At 36.8% G+C, this 12159-nt stretch overlaps 2 protein-coding genes across 2 annotated transcripts; both read left to right on the top strand.

The window, feature by feature from the left end:
• Positions 1–1215: 1215 nt before the first annotated feature.
• On the top strand, positions 1216–3532 carry slc45a3 (solute carrier family 45 member 3; the record flags this gene model as incomplete). Its single annotated transcript, XM_079856857.1, has 3 exons — positions 1216–2179; positions 2815–3080; positions 3158–3532. 3 exons carry the CDS (start codon positions 1216–1218, stop codon positions 3530–3532), a joined length of 1605 nt encoding a protein of 534 aa, XP_079712983.1.
• Positions 3533–5466: 1934 nt separating this feature from the next.
• On the top strand, positions 5467–10460 carry LOC307150080 (Krueppel-like factor 15). Its single transcript, XM_079856858.1, has 3 exons — positions 5467–5610; positions 7199–8205; positions 9229–10460. Exons 2-3 carry the CDS (start codon positions 7253–7255, stop codon positions 9395–9397), a joined length of 1122 nt encoding a protein of 373 aa, XP_079712984.1. The 5' UTR covers positions 5467–5610; positions 7199–7252; the 3' UTR covers positions 9398–10460.
• Positions 10461–12159: the final 1699 nt, after the last annotated feature.

Below are 12159 nucleotides of genomic sequence, written 5' to 3'. Positions count from 1 at the left end.
GAACTCCCATTAATTCTCGTTAATGGATTTTTTTTAACTGCACCTTTGTAACGCACTGGGGACATTCAGAAATAACAATTTCAACTTAATGTTACCAAAACGTTTTAAAACATATTTTTGTTAGCTGGTTGGTTTCTTATGGGTTTAGTGGTGTAGAGTCGTTTAAGATCTGGACTGCCAACCACAAAGACTGGAGGTGTTGGAACTCCATTCAAGGGATTATCATCATGAGATTAAATTCTTAGCAGTTTTCGCAAGTGGAAATAATCGATTTGCGTTTGTGAGAATGCATGCGTTCTTAGCCTACCATGCCAGAAATATATATAAAAAAAATCTTAAATTCAGTTAACAGGTTTCTTTGAATTTGTACTTACAATATCGGACACGTCGCCCTTCCATCACAGCAGTTTCCAGTCAGAAGCGCTTTTTCAGCGGCGGCGTGTTGTCGTAAAAACAAATTTATTATTTGATTCACAAATAAATGACTCTAATGAGCCGGTTCTTTTATCGAATGGTTCAAATATACGAAAACGGCGCGTTGACGTAATACTAATTTATTATTTGATTCACAAACAAATTACTCTAATGAGTCGGTTCTTTTATCGAATGGTTCAAATAGACGAAAAAGCTCAGTATACAGTTACTGGTTTGACTGATGAATCCTTCTTTACTGACTGAATTCAAATAAACCGAATCTGCTAGACCGGTTACTGAACATGTGTTTTTATTTTAGAGAACTGTTCATTGCGTCAACGTTGCTTGACTTCCAACAAGTTTATTTATAAAATAGTTTCAGTTGACTCACTTACTGAACCGCAAATACCACGTCAATGCATCACTTCTACTGTAGGCCTACCTCAGGGGATTACAAACGTTTTGCCTTGGAAAGCCTATTTTATATCTTCAAATGTAAAGTCAGCTGTATGCTAAGGGTAGGCTACTTTAACATGCACAATCCTATAGCCTACTGCGTGAAAAAATATATATAAGCGTGAAAATGTAGAGATAGCATATGTCGTTTACTCAACATTTAAATAAAATTAGGCCTAATATAGCCTATAATTTATCATTGTTCAACAGCAGAACAAAATATCAAACATGAGCTGGAAACATTTTCTTTTTAATTACACTTTTTACAATTATTTAACATAGTAAAAATGAATAGGCTGTATATAGGGATGAATTCAGGGTGTTTGGGACACTTTTGCCATTGAGATGATTTGGAAAAAGTGCCCCAATCAACCTGAATTCGCCCATACACATTTAATTAATTTAGCAGACACTCATATCCCAAGTGAATTGACATTTGATGTATTAAACAATGTTATTCCCTTATGTTTTATGATTTTATGTTTTATTTCAGCTGTGGGACCTGTGCTGGGTTTGATCGCTGTCCCTCTCATTGGTTCAGCGAGTGATAGCTTGAGAAGTAAATATGGCCGCCGGCGCCCCTTCATATGGGTATTGTGCATGGGCGTCCTGCTCGGACTCTTTATCATCCCTCAGACGTCCACCAATGTTACCCTGCTCACAAAACAACAGCAGCATTGGCTGAAGGTCCCGCTGCTGGTCCTTGCTATTTGTTTGGTGGAATTCTGTGGTCAGGCCTGCTTCACCCCTTTGGAGGCCTTGGTTTCTGACCTCTACCCTGGAGAGGAGGAGAGTCGTAAGGCTTTCTCCATCTTCTCCCTCATGCTCAGTCTGGGCGGATGCGTTGGTTACCTGCTCCCCGCGGTCGACTGGACCACTTCAGACACCGTGGTCTACATGGGTGGACAAGAGGCCTTCATCTACGCTGTGTTGACCTTCATCTTTCTCACCTGTTTGATGGGTACGACCTTCATCTCTGAGGAGCCGACAGTACGAGAAAGGCTGGGGGAAGTTGAGGTGTCCAAAAAGTCTGACATCCTGAAGACTTGCTGCTGCAAAAGTGTGGTGTTTCCAAGATTTCTGCTTTTACGAAGGACGTTCTCTAGTGCCTTTTCTGTGGTTCCCCGACTCTACTCGCTGTGCAGCCGCATGCCAAAAGTCATAGCAAGGCTGTTCATCGCTGAGTTGTTCAGCTGGATGGCACTCATGTCCTTTATGCTCTTCTACGCAGACTTTGTCGGAGAGGGATTGTATAACGGCGTTCCCAGTGAAGAGCCAGGCTCCTCAGGAAGGACACGCTATGATGAAGGTACAGTAATATACAGAAAAAAGTCTTATTTTCAAAATACACACACATATATGTATATACAGTTTTATATATATAGTTTTACTATTAATATAAATTTTTAATATTAGTAATATGCATAATAATATGTATATGTATAATAATATATAAGCATGTAATTTAGAAGCTTGGTGTGAAAATGTATTATTTTATTTAATAAATTGATCAGTGACAGTGATAACATTAGTTATTATTAACATTAATTATTAATGTTTCAAAAGATTTCTCTGTTCTTTTATATGTCCTATTCATGAAACAATCCTAAAAAAAATGCATCATGGTTTAAGCAAAAATATTACGCAGCACAACTGTTTTCAACATTAAAAATAATAAGAAATGTTTCTTGAGCAGCAAATCAGCATATTAGAATGATTTCTGCAGGATCATGTGACACTGAAGACTGGAGTAATGATGCTGAAAATTCAGCTTTGCATCACAGGAATAAATATATTCAAATAGAATACAGTTACCTTTAATTGTAATAATATTTCTCAATATTAATTAAATATAATATATTTAAATCGTACTGACCCCGAACATTTGAACTGTGTATACATGTATATATAATATAAGTATTTTTGTGTGGTTCTCCGTCACAGGTGTGCGAATGGCCAGTCTGGGTCTTTTCCTTCAATGCGTGACCTCTGTGATCTTCTCTCTGGCGATGGAGCGTATGGTGTTGTGCATAGGAATTAGGAAGCTGTATCTGAGCAGTGTGGTTCTGCTGGCCGTGAGTACAGCGATTATGACCGTATCCCACAACATTACACTAGTCACCATCATGGCCGCCGCTACAGGATACACTTTCTGCATCCTGCAGATTCTGCCGTACACGCTCATATGCCTGTACCACTCCAATGCACAGGTAAGGGATCCAAGCAAAGCATTATGCAAAAATGCAAAGAGTTTTTATCCTAACCAAACGGATTTCTCAATTTCCAGGTGTTTTTCTCCAACGACAGGCGGATCAGATCGGCTGAGATACAGCAGAAACGATCCAACGGCTGCCCAGGTGGAGCCTCTTATCCGATACCCTTCCAGAGCCATATCAAAAGTTCACAATTAATCGATCTGTCTGTCACTATGGACCCTCGTCCTGCACAACCCTCAGCCTTCAGAGGTATGGGTACAGACATCGCCTTGTTGGACAGTGCTTACCTGCTGTCTCAGGTGGTGCCGTCCCTCTTCATGGGCTCCATCGTGCAGCTCTTCAGTGTGACCGCATACATGGCCTGTGCGTCTCTGCTCAGTGTTGTGGCTGTGTATTTCTCCAGCAAGATCATCTTTGAGAAGGCGGATATTGATGCAAGTAGATGATTGAGATGTTACCTAGAGCAAAGGACTCTGGATAGTGAGAAAAACCATAAAGGCTAGCTGGTTCTGTTTAATGTTTTTGGAAAGACAATGTGCAGTTAAAACTGGATACTGAAGTATGTGGATGACCTACCATTTCTGATGAGATTCTGAAGTGCGCATTTGATGGACACTTTACTATCCCATGAGGCCACGGGAGAGGATTTATGAACGGCAGTGAAGCGACGCAACTGAGGAAAAGACAAAAACACGTTTTGGAAGAAGGATTGATGCTGTATTGACTCATAATTTAAAAGTTACATAGTGGTAAACAATATTATTTTTTTGAGCATATAAATGATCATTTATATATTGTAATTAATAGTTCACAATTTATTTGACAGAACCTTTGTTGTCTAACCTGTGGATTACAATATTATATTTGCAGTATTGAACAATGTTACATATTACGGAGAGCACTTACACAAGAAAATATGCTGAATGTATGTTTTAAAGAGAAACATTCAGGCTTTGAACCTTGTGACACAACCTTGTACCTGTAGAAGAAGTGATGTTTACAGATTTGGTTTACATTTACATTTTATAATTAATAGTTTACAATTTATATGACAGAACTTTTGTTATCTAACCTGCAAATTACAATATTATATTTGCAATCTTGCACAATGTTATACTAATTAAAGGGAGCACTTACACAAGTAACAGTGAATTGTTAAGTTAGTTGATATGGGTGTATTGAAGGGCAGAAAAGTAATGCTGAATGTATTATTTCAAATGAGGATGAGTGAGAGTTTCAGGCTTTGAAACACGCAACCCTGTACATCCTGTAAAAGAAGTGATGTTTACATATTTGGTCCAAAGATTTATATCTTTAGAGAAGGATAAGTCTTTTTGCTGGTTCTTCTTTTATTATTATTTTTTTTTATTATTGTGCTTAATTAATTGGAGAAAAAAAAAGTCTCCAATGCTTGTCTCAATGATTTATTTAATTTAATAACACTATAGTTGCCAGATAGATAGATCTATTGCATTTCATTTGTTACAAAGAGTTTATTTTTTATGTACATTTGTATTATCTGTTTTGGTTCTAAGATATAATGTTGATGTCTCTTAATATAGCAACACTACCTAAAAGAAAACAACAAAAGAGTTCAAATGTGATGTTTATTCTTCATGCTCTGGATGGGTGGCATCAGTCAGTTCTTTATTATAAGCTACTGCCATCTAGTGTCTCGCAGCTGTTAAACACTAAGATACTCCATCATCTTATTTTATCAGTGCTGTTTTTCTCTTTTAGTTCTTTGCAACTACACTCAAATAAAAATTCTAATGGCTGCATTTTCTTTTGACCATCTTTGAAAATAAAATGTATTTAAAAAAACAAAACTATTTTTTGTATTTGTATTATTCTTTGACAAAAATAAATAAATAAATAATAATAAAAAATATGATCTTACTGCATAATATTTAATCTGTATCTTTATCCCAGTCTTGTTAACTTTTAACAATAAAATGAAAATTATTTTAACAGTTATTATTAATTATATAATTGAGTATTTACGTTTTCTTGAAAAAAACTATTTGAATGTTACATTAAAAAAATTAACGATCTTTGTTGATTATAATTATGGATGCATTTTAAGTAGATATAAAGCATGGTTATATTTATTTGATGTCCCTGGAACATAATTCTGGTTTGAACGGGTTAAAAGTTTAGCTTGAAAATGATGCATGCGATGCATGTATTTAAATGTGCAGAAATACATTGAGTTTTTTTCTGTTGCTTTCGTTGGCTGTTTTTCCAACTCTCATAAATAATTCATGACTTTTTTTACTCTAACCAATGACGTACCTCGTTTTGGAGCGAGCCTCCGTTACGCAACCAATCAGAAGCCAGGAATCGGATCCGTGCCCTCGAATGCATTGCGATGCGTGTCATGTGACAGGACTCTGCGAGAAATGCCAACATGGAACCGTGGCAAGGACGATGTTCTTCCCAACAATAACACTGAAAGAGACATCTGGATTCATCCTATGTCATACATCCACAATCCGGATATTTCAATCCATATTTACACAAGGTAATGAGACATAAATATATCGTTTTACGGTCGATAAAGCAAATCGAAGTGTATTTTTTTTAACAGAGGGTCAGATTCGATCTAAATGACCCCACTTTGTTGAAGTTGACACCTGTTTCTGGGAATGTTGTGGTCGTGTTGTCCGAAAGCTGCAGTTTTCCTCGGCTGTGTGTTGGGAGCATGTGTGCAGGCCTGTTTTCCTGCCCTGCTGACGCACTTCACTGAAACACATGTCTAGTGCCTCGTGTGTGTGCTGTAGTTCAAGCAGGGGTGCAGTTTTAATGCAAGTTTGATTATGTAGTTTTTCTTCTGAGTTTAGTGTGCATTGTGACTTATGTTGTGATGGTGATTTGTGTTGTGTTGTGATGGTGTTTTTACTGGCCCCTCCTCTTTCTGCTCCTCGGTGCTTTGATCTCTGAAAGCATGGTAGAGATGAGCGTGGGTGCATGTAAATATTGGCCCGTATTATAGTATTTGGACACTTTTGCATTTTCATTGATTCAGATACAATATGCAGAACTTAACTTAAACGAGACATTTTGTAACTAGCTGGCCATAAGCTGATGCTTATTGGATGTATGAATTAAGTTAACAACCAGAAAATGTGCAAATATATATAGCCTATATATAATTTATTTTTTCATTTGAAAAAAATAAATAAATAAACAAACAAATAAATAAATAATATATATATATATATGTGTCTTGGAAAATAAATGCTACTTGTTTTGATATTTTGTTATCTAATGCAAAGACATTAATCATTGGTGAGTCTTGTCACAAAACCTGTCAAGAACATATATTTATTAAGAATGAACCTTTATTTAACCAGGCAAGTCACTTAAGAACAACTTCTTATTTACAACAACAGCCTGGAATATACAGTATGTCATATTTCACCCTATATATATATATATATATATATATATATATATATATATATATATATATATATATATATATACATATATATATATATATATATATACATATACATATATATACATACATATATATATATATATATATATATATATATATATATATATATATATATAGCTTAAAGAAATCATAGCCTTCCATAATGTAAAGAAATATAATTATTTTAATACAAAAATGAATATAAATAATACATAATAATTTATGCAGATTTATTATTTAAATTAAATATAATAGTGCATAATTATATAATTGACCATATATAGTACCGGTCAAAAGTTTGGAAAAATGACCATTTTTAATGTTTTTGAAAGAAGTCTCTGCATTTATTAGACCAAAAAAATACAGAAAAACAGCAATATTGTGAAATATTATTACAATTTAAAATAATGGTTTTCTATTTTAATATACTTTAAAATATAATTTATTCCTGTGATCAAAGCTGAATTTTCTTCAGCCATTACTCCAGTCTTCAGTGTCACGTGATCCTTCAGAAATCATTCTGAAATGCTGATTTGATACTCAGAAACAGTTGTGCTACTTAATATTTTTTTATAACCTGTGATACTTGTGTAAGTGTCAAATACTTAAGCGCGCCACTGTACATTATCCTCATTATTTAACTTCTGACTTTCTTTTTTTGATGCAGTGTTTACAAACCGTGGCAATATCTTCAGCTTTCCTCTGATCCGCACACCAACAAATGGTCTCCATAAGTGACAAAGCGGTGGCCACTGCTAATGAATTGTTTGCGGACCATGGTTTGGCCACCTTGCCTTTCTTCGAGGTGGGCGGCAGTGAGAGCAGCGAGAGGGGCAGCTCCATCTCGTGCTCCAGTCCTGAAGCGGAAGACGCTGGAGCTCGACTCAGCTACAGCCCAGGCGAGGAAGACGAGGATGAAGGCCCGCTACAGATCTTTTTAGACTCCACCGAGGAGTTGTTGACCCAGACGTCCAGGCTGCCTGATTTCATACAGCAACTGCCCAGCACCTTCTCTCCAACCCTGGAGGACATTGAGGAATTCTTGATGGAGAAGATGGAGCTGGTGAGAGATGCTCCGATGAGTCCGGAGGAGATGTCTAAGGGCGATGAGCCTCCCATCCAGCCGTCTTCCCCCAGTGACGCAGAGCCGAAATCCAATACGACCTCACCGGCCCCTGCCACTCAGAGTGTTAACGCCACGGCAAGTGCTGCGCCGGTGCTCGTTGGTGCTCCATTTGTGCTTCAGTTACAACCACTCCAGCTAAGCCACACCCTCCAACAGCCAGACAACCAATCGGGCGTGGCCAACGGGCTCCGAGTGGCCCACCTGGTGCTCGGTGTCCAAGGGGCACAGAACATTACCCTTCTTTCACCACAGGTGCCCTCAGCAACCTTCCTCCCCATCATGGGCGAGGCCATCAATCAAGACCAAAAGTATGTGAAGATCGCTCCCCTGCCCATTGCCGTCAGGGCGGTCGGAATAGCGGGTGCAGGCCTGGTCAAAGCCATCACACCACGTTCATCCAGGTCCTCCACGGAAACCTTGCGGGTGCACAAATGCTCTCACCCAGGGTGCGAGAAGATGTACACTAAGAGCAGCCACCTGAAGGCTCACTTCCGCAGACACACGGGTGAGAAACCCTACCTGTGCAGCTGGCCAGACTGTGGGTGGAGGTAAGTGTTGAAACCAGACGGTTGGTCATAACATTCAGATCATCCATTCAGAACTGATCCTATTTGCTTCCTTAATGCACATTTTTGGTCTTAGAGATTTGTTTGGCGCACTAAAACATATGTCTGCATATTCTTTCTTAAAAACTTGCTCCATTTCTTTTTGGCTGATGTCATCTAGGCCCTAGAGGCTATCAGTTAATGTTTATGCTTTAAACATTTGGGGTTTGTATGCTTTTTTGGGGGGTTGATATGCTTTTTTTATTTGATAAGATTGATATTAAAATTGATATTATTTTTGATACATGTTTATGAAAGAAGTCTCTCATGCTCACCAATGCTGCATTTATTTGATGAAGAAATCAGTAGAAACTAATCTTGTGAAGTATTATGACAATGTAAAATTATTTTATAGTTATGTATTGAATATATCATTACTTTAGTCTTCAGTCTCACATGATCCTTCAGAAATCATTCTAATATTTATTATTTTTATTATTATTATAAATGTTGAAAACAGTTGTGCTGCTTAATATTTTTGTGGAAAGTTGGAACCAATAAAAAAAATTAAAAAATCAGGATTCCAAGATGAAGAGAGTTTAAAAGAGCAGCACTTATATGAAATACAAATCTTTTGCAGGATTTGAAATGTCTTTACTGTCACTATTGATCAATTTAATGCATTTCTGATGAATAGAAATATTAATAATAATAAAAAAGTATTGACCCCAAACTCATTGAAATTTTCAATATATATTTATTTATCAAAACATTTATATAGAATATTTATTTATTGAAATTGTTGTAGCTATATTTAAAATATTTGATCGCCTTGCCTTGAAATATCTGTTTGCGAGTGCAATCTCTATAAAAGGAATTTTCTAAATGTTTTAGAGCAGTAAGTCATAGAGATTCATTGGTCGACTAATGCAGGAACCTTGTACAAAAGGTTGAGAGCTGATTAACATCAAAACCTGTAATGAACTGAGCTGACGTGTACGTCCTGCTGTGTTTCATGCTTTCAAGGTTCTCTCGCTCCGATGAGCTGTCCCGCCACCGGCGGTCTCACTCGGGAGTCAAGCCTTACGAGTGCACAATGTGCGACAAAAAGTTCGCCAGGAGCGACCACCTATCCAAACACACCAAGGTGCACCGGGGTCCTCGTGCCAGCAGACTGGTCAGGGCGAACGTCTGAGCCCGGGATGAAACTGGAGTGTGATTCCTGGAGTCTGAGAGGGAAAGATGTGATATCTAAACGGGCTAACAAGCTGTAACCCTCCGCCTTCATTTTTCTCTCCTTTTCCTCCCCCACTTTTTTTATCGTTTATCCAGATGTTTGTGTTTCTTGGTGCTACAGTCAGCTAACTTGAAACTCAGGGATGTGATTGTTAAGCTCAAAGCATATTTCTGGCTTTTTGGTGGGTTAAAGTAAAGCTCACAGTCGATTTCGTCGCGTTTCGTCCTTTGTTGGTGTAGAGATACAGGTTGAGCTGCAACAGATTACGAGATCTGTTTTTATTGCCTTTAAACCGAGGTTGCGGGAAATCTGGATATCTAAAGGACAATACGGAGTTTAATTTGAGGAAACTCGTTTCCTGTACATTTTGTGAATATTGTGTTATAGATCTAACCAGGTGAAAATATAAAAGGAATACAGTATTTTGGTTGGCTGTTGCACATTAACTGAAGCCAGAATGCTGCAGAATTTCCCTTCCTTTTAAATTGAGACAATATGCACTATGATTTAGGCTATAAAATTATGCATTATCAAATATGGCCTTTGTCAGGGTGAATCTCAAGAAAAATGTCAAGAAATGCAATATTTTACCTGAAAAAAAAAGGAGAAAAAGGAAATGACATTTTTGTGACGTTATTTATATGACAGTTAAGTATATTTAACCCTCAAAATTGTCAGTTGTCATGCAAAAACATCTCATTTTTATTACTGTGATCAATGCAAAACATCTCATTTTCAAAATTGTAATGCCTAAAACATCTCATTATCATATTGTGAAAAAGAAATCTCATTCTTATTACTGCATTGCTAATAAAATACATTTAAATTGTAGTGTATAGTACAATTGTAAGAGTACAAAATGGTAGTTTTAGTTGTTGAAATTAATTTATACAGATTTCTATTATCAAAACAAACAAGAAATGATAATAACTGTAATGCGAATGAGATTTTTCACTTAAATGTAATGGGAATATCGGGTGCACTTAACTGAAAATAACACCGCAATGCAAAACAATCTTACAATAAGCTTCATTTTATTTAATTTTTATTTGACATTTCTTCGCGAGATTCACCTTATTGAAGTACTCTGATGGAGTACAGCTTTTTTAAATACATTTTTATGATTAAGTCCGATGGCGTTATTTGTGACACGTCACAGTGTTTTAAAACTAGTGCTGTCAAATCAATTAATTAGCAAAAGTTTGTTTTTATATAATATATATGTGTGTGTGTGTGTATATATATATATATATATATATATATATATATATATATATATATATATATACACACACACACACATATACACATATAAGCAGAAACTTTTATGTTAGATGCGATTAATCGATTTGACAGCACTATTTACAACACGTTTAACTTTGGACTTTTTCCGAATGTATCGAATGTTTAGTCCCCACCCCTTGCGCAAACCCAATCGTGGAATTTTCTCAGCCCAATCACATCCCTGCGGCAGCTGAAAGGTATTTATGCATCAAGTTGCTTTCCACGTTTTTTTCTCGTGCCTCATCTCTCTCAGTCTGTTGAGAGCGTATGCCAAAACCGTGGATAACATCACTACATGTATGGAACAAACTTATGTACTGTAAAACATATATAAGCTAGAAACAATTTTCTCTTCGATCTGTAATCACTCAAAGAAAATTGTTTCCTTTGTGTCGTCGTAATGTGCTTTGCATTAGATCAATGCATTTTTTTCTACTTAGTGCCGTCACGGTTGATAAGCTACAGTAAATCGCTGAGGACAGTTGTTACTGTTCATAAAAACTGGCAGCTGATTGCTTCCTGTCGAAATGAAGCTATCTGGACATCATTATACCGATACGTCATTGCACGGGCTACTCTAGCGTCCATGGGACTGTGTTTGAGTTTCTTTCCTGAGAAGGTTCATGTTAATCTCCCACATCGTCTTGCCTTTGTACATCTGGTCTTAACTACTTTATGCATTTTCTTCCCCGCTCTACAGTACTTAGTAGCTCATGTAGGCTTTCACGATGCTCTACACACTTAGTATCTGGACTTATCAATACTCTAAAGTTTGTAGCAGTTTCTGAACGATCACGTAGGTACATCCTTTTTAATATCGCTCAAAGAGCACCCTAATTTACATTGTTTCGATTAGTACTATCATGGACTTCCTGTTTTAAGATAGTCTTTTTTTCCTGTTCTCTTCTCTTTTTTTGAAGGGAGATGTCTGTTTTTATGGGAATTCTAACTTTATATTCCTTTGCAAGGGCTCATCCTTGATTTTTCTGCCACCACCTTCATCCCAATAAAAGTGTTAAATTATTTCCTATACCTATAACATCATGTTAATGCATTAAAGGCTCGTTCACACCAAGGACGATAACTATAGCGATGACGATAAATATATAGTTCTAAAAATCGTTCTAAATATTAAAGAATAGTCCTCAGCACAACTATAACGATATCGTTGGAATGACTTTCAGAATTTTTATTTTTTTCAGCTGATGAAACATTGACAGCCAATCAGAATCCATCCTGCTTTAAAAAGATTGAGCAAAGACAAAACTGCAGTGCGCGCTTATAATAAACAGAATGATATCGTCCGCTGGGTTGGACGCAAATATAGTTATTGTTAGTTATTTTTATAGTTCTTGGTGTGGACGGACCTTGACTGTTTTCATTTACACAGACCATCCAACTATAGCTGCTCTTATACCTTATAGCTGGTCAAATTT

This window comes from Squalius cephalus (assembly GCF_949319135.1).
Source record: "Squalius cephalus genome assembly, chromosome: 22".
Taxonomy (NCBI): Eukaryota; Metazoa; Chordata; class Actinopteri; order Cypriniformes; family Leuciscidae; genus Squalius; species Squalius cephalus.
Note: the sequence above shows the minus strand (reverse complement) of the source record. Positions and strands in the feature narration are given on the sequence as shown.